This window comes from Cajanus cajan, chromosome 8, assembly GCF_000230855.2.
Source record: "Cajanus cajan strain Asha chromosome 8, NIPB_CcT2T_4, whole genome shotgun sequence".
Classification (NCBI taxonomy): Eukaryota; Viridiplantae; Streptophyta; class Magnoliopsida; order Fabales; family Fabaceae; genus Cajanus; species Cajanus cajan.
This window is the reverse complement of record NC_138524.1, coordinates 11008956-11020149: the sequence shown is the minus strand read 5'-3', so window position 1 is coordinate 11020149 and position 11194 is coordinate 11008956. Positions and strand designations below refer to the sequence as shown.

Sequence of the window (11194 nt, the reverse complement as noted above, 5' to 3'; positions counted from 1 at the left end):
TCCATCAATCTGAGACTTTATTTATACTAACACACTAGAAATTCTCGTTAAAGCCTGAGCATTAGACACACATGAAACGAGCTGGAGTGGAGAATAAAATTAGAGCACTACATGCGTTGAAGGTTGAATACTTTCATATGTATGGAAAGACAAAACATCATGATAGGTCTGACATTTTCTTAACGAGTGTTAAACCACCATAACCTAACTCATAGGCAACCTCCAACAAGAAGAGACTTGTTACTCACTCCGATGCTTTCTTGGACGTATTTCACCAGTAAAAAAGTCCCCATCTGAAAATTATAACATAAATAAGCGTGTAACATGTCTGGATGAATGAAGGCCAAAATATCAATGGATATTTGAGGTATTTATTTGTAATGGACATATTGGGGTCCAACCTGTGGACTCAGTTTTCTATCAAGGTTTTACTGCCAAATTCGCTATCTACAATCCTCTAATGATATATTAACTGCTATCCTAAAAATGATTGAGAAAGTTCATTAGCCGATGTTTATGAATAAAATTAGGCGAAAAACCTTCAAGTGTGTTAATCTAATTCTAAAGGATTTTGGGGGAAATTATCAAATAAAACAACATCGGAACAAGCAAGGGAAACCAATGAAATGAACAATCAATACCATTTTCACATTAATAGTACCTAAAGAGAAATAGTAAAGAGCACATACCAAACCATTTTTTGACTCCTGAGCTGAAATAATGGAGCGAAGTATCTAAACTGTTCCCCTTATAGAGTCAGCAACATGTGGAAGGCGTATGGCTAGATCATCCAAGTCGGGGCAGCTTTGAATGCTCAATCCTTTCTCGTTTGCCAAATGCAATAGACATATGAAGCACAAATGAGGAGAGATGTCACTAATGGTTGCAGCAGCATTGCATTCGCTAGGTAAGTTGGCCAATATATTCTTGAAAGATATGGTATCTTTTTGATCCTTTAGAATAAAGAAAGGGACAAAAAAAAAACAAAATGTAAGAATTAGTGCTTATAATTCAACCGCAAAGAGAATAATAACCTGAAATTATTTACTTAGACTTGTAACGGCAAGGAAAAAATAGTGTTAGCGATGGAATGGAATCCTAAAGAAAAATTGAAATAGCACATATCGTGAAGAAAACTCATTATAAGTTGTAAGTTGAGAGGAGCATTTCATTTTAGTGGGGGAAACCCAAAAGTAGACAACAAATATTATGTACTTGACACTTTCTAAGAAATGGAGAAATCTTGACATACCTGTAAAGGAAGTTTAACAGATTCTTGAACATGGTCCCAAAGAGTAAATTTTAGTGCCTGAACATCAACTTGTTTGGAAGTCTTGTCATACTGGACTTCAATTTTATTGACCTGTGTCATTTGAAAGTATGCATATAGTTGAGTTCTAACTGCAATATTTTCGACTGAAAATTAATGTTCAAGGATTATGTGTAACCGTTATTCTTTCATTAGTTTATCTTAAAACATCATATTATTAGCGAGTGTGTAAATTGTTACTAAAACCCACCTGACGAGGCTGATTAATAAGATTGTTGGAGTCCTCCATGTCACTATGAAGATCACCTTCGTAGCCACCAGAGTCATCCCCACAAACACTTCCATTATCCCATGAAGGGACCGATTCATATTCATTGTATTGTTCTCTAGATCCATCTGCAAGAAAAACCGGAACTTGAAATTCAATCTTGTGACAGCTGAAAACATGCTAAAATGTTCTCTATTTCTTTTAATATATGTATGTATAGAGAGAGAGGATCTCGTTAGTCGTTACACTAAGTTTGACAGTGGTGTAATTTTAGAGAGACACGGTCAAATTACATCAATGTCAAACTTGGTAAAATGACACATTTAATAACTTCATAGAAGTTATAATTTTATCAATGCAACTATTGTGCTGATAGATAGTCTTATGAAATAGAATAATTTACAACTTCTCGTACATGATAAAAATTAACCCATACTCCATATATATATTGAAATCACAACTGCACATTTTACCTGAGAACTTGTTTGCCCTTCTCCCGAGACACTAAAAAAAAATAGAAATCGTCAGAGATGTGAAATAAGCACCGCCTCCATACCAATGACAACACTGAAATTTATATCTCAAAGAAACTACCTTCACATTAGACAGAAGAAATAACATGACGAGATTCTCTGGCTGATAGTGGCAGTCCTCAGGTAGTTTTGTATTGCAAGGCAATCTGCTTTCAGGGAGTAGTAACAATTTGGGATTCTTGGGAGGAGAAAAAATATCGAGCATTTTTTTCTCAAGAGAATTTGTGAAATTTAAATCAACTTCAGCCTGTCTCTTACTCTTTGTCTGCCTACTTTTTAGGGTCGACCCATCTTCAGAAGTAGGATGAACCTCTGAGACTACAAAAAAGATTCTAAAATAATTACCATACTGAATTCTTAAAAACATAAAACTATTAAAATCTTAATCTGGCCTTCAAACCCCACCTTTGGATTTTCGAAACTTCCAATGATCAGGACCTGCCCATGCATTTTGTTTTGAAGAAAAGCCCAAACTCAAAAACAAATAGCCGTCAACATTTTCAAATCTTTCATCCATATCACCGTCTGGGGAAGAAAATGGCTCATTGTCCTACAAGATTTGGAATGCTATTAAAACAATTGCATCTTTCACTTAATAAAATATTTGAAGAGTATTTTTAAAAGCTCATTTAAGAAAGTCATATATGTTTCTCAAAAAAGAAAAAATTAAAAAAAAACCTGAGGGTAACTGGGAAAACTTGGATCTGCGTCATTACAGCCTAGATCGGGAACATCTGTTTGGTCATCATGATCATCACCCCAGGCCGTGCAGTTCTCATCATGATCATCATGATCAAAACCATTTACATCATTGAAAGCAGCATCATGATCTTCAGCTGCATCCTGGCTATGAAGTTGAAAATCAATGGGCCTTCTGTTGTTTTCATCGAATTGGTTTACTATAGTCCTGAGAGTTGGAGAAATTTCATCCTTCACACGCAAGTCCAACACCATCTGCTCGATACAATCTATAAAGAAAAGTAAGCCATCATTGTCCACATTGAACATTTGCAGATGAAACAATAGTTTCACCATATTATTCGAAAAGCAACACACCTCTGACAAAAGAAAGATCAATAGTATCTGAAATATCAGATTGATTTTGGCTTCCCATATACTTCGCAGGCACTTCTAGTGAATCAAAGAGTACCCTACATCCACCATATACACCGAGATTATTCATTAAAAGCCCTTTGGCTCCACCTTCATCAAATTTTGCGGTTGTCTGGCGATAGAGAGGATCCACGACAAATGCAGCTGAAAAAAACACAAAAACCGTACTCATTTTCAGCACAACCTCAGCCCCACGCCTCAAACAAGTAACAGATAGTATAGGATTTTGAGATCACCATCAAACTTCTTTGCATTAAGTCCCTCAAAAGATGATTCCAATGTTGTCAAAGGTGACAACTGCATGAAAAAAAACAACTCTTAAACCTCGGCAAAATGTTTAATCAACCAAATCCAGTGATCCAAAGACCACAGACAACAGACCTTTTTGTTCGGTTCTTTCCTGCTTTCTTCCTGCCCACTTTCAATATTATCACCCTCCAAGGTAGTGTCTGTCATCATGGCATAGCATTAGAATTAATTAAGAACAAAATATTACAAAACAAATGTAAATGTACCACGCTAAGAATTTGAAGCCAATCAGACCCTCATTAATCATTACTTCATTAGTTACCAAGCATCAGTTAGAATTAGAGCACTAGTACGATAAAGAAGCAAAAACAATCCCACATAACCTCTACCCACAAAGCAATCACCAAGGAAGCTCATTACAAACGCAATTTTCATTTTTCAAAATAAAAAAGAAAAAGAAAATAATAAGAGTATAAAAGTTGCACTATGCTTGATAAAATGGTATATAAATTGCAACCTTGCTCAGCTTCTTGGCCTGCTCTATTCATCCCACCAAGAACTTTATACGCCTCGGAATGCACCGAGTCCACCCTTAATGAATAAATTTTGACTCCAGCCTCGAGGGTGCAACTTGCCTGCCCAAACAAAATTTCAATGAATATCTACAATCTAGTAGTCCACACAAACATAGCTTTGCTTCTAGAGCCATTGCAGTGAGATTGATAGTAGTACATTCACTCATGTAAGTTCATTTGGGCAATTCATATCAAAGGAGCAACTCTTCTACATAACTTTGTGATGGACAAGGTTTTAAATTGCAGTCACCGTTGCCATCTAAATGCAACCCTAAATAACAAAAATCTCATAAATTATCCAACTGAAAATTAATCCCAAGTCCTAACACACCTTTTGAAAATTAGTCTCGGCATCATTTTCTTCTTCGGCCTTGATGATATCGGTGAGATGGTCAATCAGGTTCAACTCCCACGTGTTTTTCTGATTAATTTTCTGCACACACAAAAAATAAAAAATAAAAAACAAGACAAAAGGGGAATTTAATTCTTTAATTATTGTACTTTACGTTTTCGCTGGCGAGTTTGATGCAGTTTTGGAACAGGTCGAGGATCTGTTGTTTGTTGAGGCAGGGATCGGAATTGGCCTGAAGAGGTTGGTTGAGGGCGAGGCTCCGGCGGCGAATGGCGGCGGCGCGGGCGGCGCGTGCCTGGGCGCGTTCGAGCTGGTCGTCGTTGGAGCCCAGGAAGAAGGGGCTGGTGGGGGATTGGATGCGGAGCCTCTGCTTGGGACCCACCGTGGGGTTGGGGCTTAGGGCTTCCGCCATGGGAACGGTGATAGGGTTTGGTTCGGAATCACAGAGAATTGGGAGAAACAACGGAATGGGAGTAGTTTCCCTCCACTTTTGTAATTTGAATTCGTGCTTGGTTTCGAATTGTATTTTTCTTTTTTTTTACATGAAAAAATAAATAAAAACGAACTCTCTTATGAAATTATCGTTTTTCGGTATTTTAATATTATTTTTCTTTTTCTTTTAAACACAGAAAACGAAAACTTACATACATTAGTCAAATTAGTGAAATTGAGATATTTTATATCTTTATATTTTATTTTTTAAAAATATTTAAAAATTAATTATTAATATTTATTAGATCAATTGATGTTATGTTTAATTTTTAACTCCAAAGTCTTAAATTTGAGTTTTAATATTATTTTTAATTATTTAAAATTTTAAAGATAAAATCATCTTAAAAAAATAAGTATAAGATCCTTAATCAAGTATTTTAATTTGCAAAAATGATATAAAGATGTCTAGCCTAAATAATTAATTCGACACAAAATGTAACTTTTTTTTTTGTGGAAGATGCTTAATATTTATAATACTTTGATAGTAAAAAGTCAAGATAATGTTAATTAACAAATTAATATGATTTGTGACGTTTAATAAGAGAAATAGAGGTGATCAACATTTAAGCTCTTTAAGTATTTCAATATGCATATTACATAAGTTATTTTTTTTGTGTTTAATTTTTTTTCATCACTTTATTTATTATGAAAAAATATATTATTAATGATAAAAATAGATACAAATATAATTTATATTATACAAATTGTATAATTTTTGTTATAGTGTAACATTACTCATGTCATAATACATAAATTAATAGTATGTTTACCGTATATATTGAATATTTAATCATGTAATTAAAATTTATAATAAGTGTTTTTGATATATAATTAATATTTTAGTATGTATATTACATTAGGCAAATATTTAATTTTATATAATTGAGAGTTATAATTACTTTTTTATAAAAATATATTTGAATTTATGGTAATAATTTAAATCATAAATAATGTTAATTATAATTAAAACAAATATTTTGTTATTGATGATAATTAAAAGCTTAAATTAAAGAAAAGTATGACCTTATGTAAAGTTAGAGTCAACCACAAATAGATAGTTTATTTGAAAAAAAAATATACGAATCATATTGAAAATATTTAAATTTTCTCTTCTTCCTCCCCTTCAAATCCTTCCCCCACCCCTTAGATATTGGCAAAGAGCTAAAATTAGATTATAAAAGACTTGAATCTTATCCATTCCCTTTTTCTCCATCCTTGAAATTGAACCAAACATTACAAGTTTATAAAAGTTTCTCCTCTTCTCTCATTTATCTTTCATTTTCATTCAACAAACACTTATCGAAGTATCAAGCATGCTTTCTTTTAGCATTATGAGTATATTTCAATACAAAAATGGAAAAATAAAATAAAATTAACATCTTTATAAAATAAAATTAGTTGATGCTTAGGTTAAAAATAAGCTTTTGGTTACATAAAAAATTATATGAAAAAACTTATAAAAATTAGCTTATGTTGAAATTAATTTAATTTTTCCTTCTTGTTTTTATGTTTTTGATAAATTTATCAAAAAAGACCCTATATTTTGTCATCCTTTGGTGATTGAAGGGATTATTACCCTTCTCTTGCCAAATAAGACTTTAATAGTCATACATAGACATGTATAATACACTTTATTATGACAATAATAACAATTAATAAACACATATATAGTTTGGAAAAAGATAGATACTCCGAAAAAAAGTTTCAAAAATTATTCTGAATAAATAAAATATTAATTTAAATTATAAAATATTAAATTAAATAATTAGTTTATACTAAATTTATTATAAAATATTAATATTTTATTATTTCAGAACGTGATTCGGAGATGGTTTTCGGAGGATGAAGCATTGCTCATACAGTTTTAGGATTCTTATAGTTAGCACTAACCAAGTCACACTAAGTAGGGCAAACCATATGCTTAAGTGATGCTTAACACCTCTACATAGGGGTTCCATACATATTCTTCAGAGGTCTTCATGCTTAACACATAAAGATTGCACTTTCCACCACTTTAGCAAGTAGCAAAATTCATAATACCATTGATAGGAAACTTGTTTAAGGCCACAAATGGATTTATTTAATTTGTACACCTTTTTTTTGTTGCATCACATAAATTGTTTCACCAATGTTGCCATTTAGAAACACAATTTTTACATTTATTTATTTTGATACAACTTTAAATCAAAATGAGCTTTCAGTGTCATTATACTTCTAAAAGAATCTTTCAAATAAACCAATTTTGAGTGAAGCCTTTTGATGAGTCTCCAATGAAGAATGATGGCCAAATTCCTCATTATAGCTCATTGAATCCACTTGATCCTTTCTTAATGATTTCTAGTTGATTTTGACCGAATAAGATGGATAGAAGAAGAGTGAATTGGCGTGCCAAGTCTCCTAGAAAAAAGATAGGTAAGCAAGTGCGCTATTCCACAAGGAAGGTTTCCTTGTTGGAAATGTTTAAGGAAAATGATTCTCCAATGAGACATTTGAGAGAGAAAGGAGAGAGTTCTAAAAAAATAGAATGCTCATATACTCAAAAGTGTCAAATTTACAGAGGAATGTGCCTTATATAGATGGTAGAAGCTTGTAGGAAAAACTAGCTTAACCAAGGTTCAAAAATGAACCATGATCACCTAACTAGAGTAGGTTGGTGCGCCAATTTTAATTTGAAATTCAAATTGGTGTGTGAACCTAGGTGCCTCTATGCGCTCCCATGTGTAACTAGATCTAGTCATTTACATGTCATATGAAACACATTTGGATTTGAATTTGTGTAGCACATGTGGGTTAATCCACATGGTCATCTACATGACTACCAATTCAAATTCAAATATGTTTTTATAGTCCAAATGATGAATAAAATAATTCCTATGGCCCAAATAAACCTATATTACTTGGCCCAATAAATATAAGGCCAAACAAGCTATACTATTAGGCCCAATAAATGTAAGGCCCAACAAGCTATACTACTAGGCCCAATAAATACAAGACCCATAAATAAAAAAAGGTATTGGGTTTTAAGTAATAGTCTAACTCAAGAGGAGCTTATGTTCACTAACCTCAGAACAAACCCAATCCTCTTGCATCCTCCTAGTCATGACCCTAGTGGTGGGTTCATTGGTTATGCCTATGCTATCACCAAAGTGACAAAACAAGTTTTACATCTCTCAAACATTGTCATTTTAATCTCTTTTGCTTTAAACATCTATTTGTAACCAACGAGCTTTAGAACCTTTAGGTAACTTTATGAGATCATGAACATTATTATCAACCATCAATTTTATTTCATCATTCATGGTATCAATCCACTTTTAGGAGTTAAAAATATGCATTCATTTACTAAAGTTAATTGGATCTTCCTCAATCAAGTCAATGTCATTTTCATGTTTTTTAAGAAAACACAACACACATTTAATAATAGTAAATTACACTTTTCCTCTATTTAGTTGATATTATTAATGACATATTTTTAGGTTGTTGAGTTTAAACTATAGGTGATACTTAAAGAGGAAATTCAGTGTTGTCTTGACCTTTAAATAAAGTAAAAAAATGATAGCTTGAACATCATAGTTTATTATCAAAATCATTTTTTGAACAATGATTGGTGCCAAAACTTGATCATTATTCATTATTAATAGCAAAACCTTATTTAGAAATAATCTTCCTTATTTTTCTTCCCCTCTAAACTTAACTTCCTTATGAAATCTTGAATCCTTATCTTAAAGAAAGGGTATTGTAATGAAATTATAAAATTTTTGCATGTGATAACATTCATCCAATATTTCAGGCTTGCTTTAGTTGGATATCCCCTAATAAACATGTGTCTAGTGTTTGACTTTTTACTAGTCCATTACTCATAAGGGGTCTTAATGACTATTTTACTTGATACCCTATTGATGGTAAAAAAATTGTGATCTTTAATGCCTTTCTCCAAATTGTCTTTGGCTAAGAATAATGGTCAATCATACTTTTTATTATGTCCTTGAGAGTTTGGTTTTGTTGTTCTTCAACTTCATGTTAGGTTTCCTAACATGGTGTATTGCGAAACAATTATACACTAATTGAGGAAAAATGCAAAGGGGCTTGTATGTTGTACTGTTTTTATCCTTTATACTTACCATAATGCTCACCATCACGATCAAAGTTTACACCCTTGATTTTGTCCAAGTTGAACTTAAACTTAAGCTTTAAAACATTTAAAAATGTCCAAAGATCAAGACTTATTATGAATCAAGTACAAGTAATTATACCTTGATTATTGTTTGCAAACATAATGAAACATCTTTGTCCGTTACATGGATTAATATGGAACACACTACAAATATCCTTATGTTAGTTCTAAGACATCATTTACTCATATGCACTTAAACTCATTTTGTTTATTTGTTTATTATTAACACACTCAATATAAATTTGAAAATTTGACAAATTAAGTCTATAAGAATTTTCTCTTACACGAGCCTTTGGATTATTTGTTAAAAAATATGGTCTAACCACTTATGCAATTCTCATTTAATTTATGTTCTGTTCATGATGATCATTTTTTTTTTTAATATCTTCTTATAGGAAAATTCAACATGTAGCACATAAAGATTATCAATTTGTTTGTCTACTTACACCCATTTGTTTTGTTTTTTTTAAAGGAAGTATTTTAACAAACTATACCTTTAATGATTACTTTAAACTCAACATTTTTTAAGGAATGAAATCACTTTTTTTTTATCTATCAAAATTATAATGACAACACAAAAGTTCGATAAGACTCTATGCATAATTATTCTACATAATGAAATCATGTTAACTCAATGTAATGAGATTTTTTTTAATAGTATAATTAAGAGGTATAACTAATATTTTTAAACATAAATTGATCGTTGAGTCGATTAAGACAATGATTTAAAGTTCAATAGTTCTACCGTGATTGAATTGTTATTGAATTAATAAAATAATAATTATAATTAAATGATTCATAAAATAATATTGAATAATTATAATATCATAATTTTATAACAGCAAAAATCAAAATAAAACATCATTTTAAGAGTTTTTTACATTATAATTATAACGAGTTCAAACCAAATATAACATAATATTTATTTTTAAATTATAATAAAAATATAGCAATGTTCATTAACAATAATAAGTTTACAACTAGAATAAAAATGTCAAATTAATATAATATAATATTATAAAAAATAAGATATAAAAATATGTAAATTAATATAATGATTAAATTATATTATTATACAAAATATTAAAAATTATCGATAAAATAATTTATTTCAATTTATAATCTTATTAAATATATGTTTTTAATTGTTCTTAAAAAAATTAAATTAAATTTAGAAAAAAAAAATTGCATAGTATGATTCAAATCAATTTTTTTTACATTGGTTGGTTTGAACTAGTCCAATTAGTTCTTAACCACTTTGAAACACTTATTTTAAGATGCCTTAGTTTTTGTTAGTTAACTGGTCATCCAATCCATTCTTAGTTGAATTGTTCAAACCAACTAATTAGATTTTCAAAACAATTAGTATAAGTTTCCTATTTCATGGTTAATTAATTGTAGGGATAGAGTGATATATGTGACTCCATATCTAAATGATAAATCATTTATGCTAACAATTTTTGATACTCAATTTAATAAGATAAGTAATGTGATAAATGAATAAAATCTTATAAATATATCAAGCAATTATTTAAAATAAGATTAAATAGTATATTTTTCCTAATATTTTGTCTTAAGTAGTTTTTGAGATAATGTTTTGTCATCCTTCAATTACAACATAATAGTTAGAATAAAATTAATATTGAACATGTGAATTAACTTGTATAAGATTATTTCAAAAAAAAATTTCAATGGACATGATCCATACTATATTACAAAATTGACAACTTAAAGATTAAATTATAATCATTTTAAATATTCAACTTGGGTATTTATAGGTGATTCCTTATTTTGGTATACACATTATTTTGATAGTTTTAATCTTTTATAAAAACTGCATGAATCGCATGATAATAATTAATATAATTAATAAAAGACAAAAAATTTTCTTGTATTGAAGTTTCATTCTTGAAATTATTGATAATTGCACACTTACCCCATTAACATGCGTGTATTCAAAGGAAGATACCATGAAGACACAAAGTGTCTTCTTTTTTGCTAGTAATTATTATTTTAAAAAAAAGGTGTGATTTATACCAAATAAAAAGTGTAAATGATCAATTAGTTCTTGAAAATTGTATGTCACTCTCAATTTAGTCCATACTTCAAATGAAACTAAAAAAAAAAAACTTTGTAAATGTAATCTATCACTCATTTAAGTCCCTATG

The 11194-nt window shown here is 30.3% G+C and overlaps 1 protein-coding gene across 3 annotated transcripts; it reads right to left on the bottom strand.

The window, feature by feature from the left end:
• On the bottom strand, window positions 1-4846 carry EMB2795 (condensin complex subunit). 3 transcript variants are annotated; one of them, XM_020378617.3, is made up of 14 exons: window positions 4515-4846; window positions 4340-4441; window positions 3951-4068; window positions 3566-3633; window positions 3421-3481; window positions 3128-3328; window positions 2750-3039; window positions 2477-2621; window positions 2133-2383; window positions 2012-2042; window positions 1521-1666; window positions 1253-1363; window positions 690-953; window positions 1-293 (listed from the first exon to the last, which is right to left on the bottom strand). In XM_020378617.3, exons 1-13 carry the CDS (start codon window positions 4770-4772, stop codon window positions 735-737), a joined length of 2001 nt encoding a protein of 666 aa, XP_020234206.1. In that variant the 5' UTR covers window positions 4773-4846; the 3' UTR covers window positions 1-293; window positions 690-734. The 3 variants fall into 3 exon arrangements, with proteins under 3 accessions (XP_020234206.1, XP_020234205.1, XP_082918708.1); XM_020378616.3 differs by having other exon boundaries at window positions 2133-2389; window positions 4515-4845; XM_083062582.1 differs by lacking the exon at window positions 1-293 and adding an exon at window positions 328-480 and having other exon boundaries at window positions 2133-2389.
• Between the last annotated feature and the right edge of the window lie 6348 nt (window positions 4847-11194).

Coding starts and splice junctions, on each gene's coding strand:
- EMB2795 (XM_083062582.1), bottom strand. CDS start 4,772: ATGGCGGAAGCCCTAAGCCCCAACCCCACGGTGGGTCCCAAGCAGAGG. Junction 3,040..3,127: donor TGATCTTTCTTTTGTCAGAG/GTGTGTTGCTTT, acceptor TTTTCTTTATAG/ATTGTATCGAGCAGATGGTG. Junction 2,043..2,132: donor TTCTTCTGTCTAATGTGAAG/GTAGTTTCTTTG, acceptor ATTTTTTTTTAG/TGTCTCGGGAGAAGGGCAAA.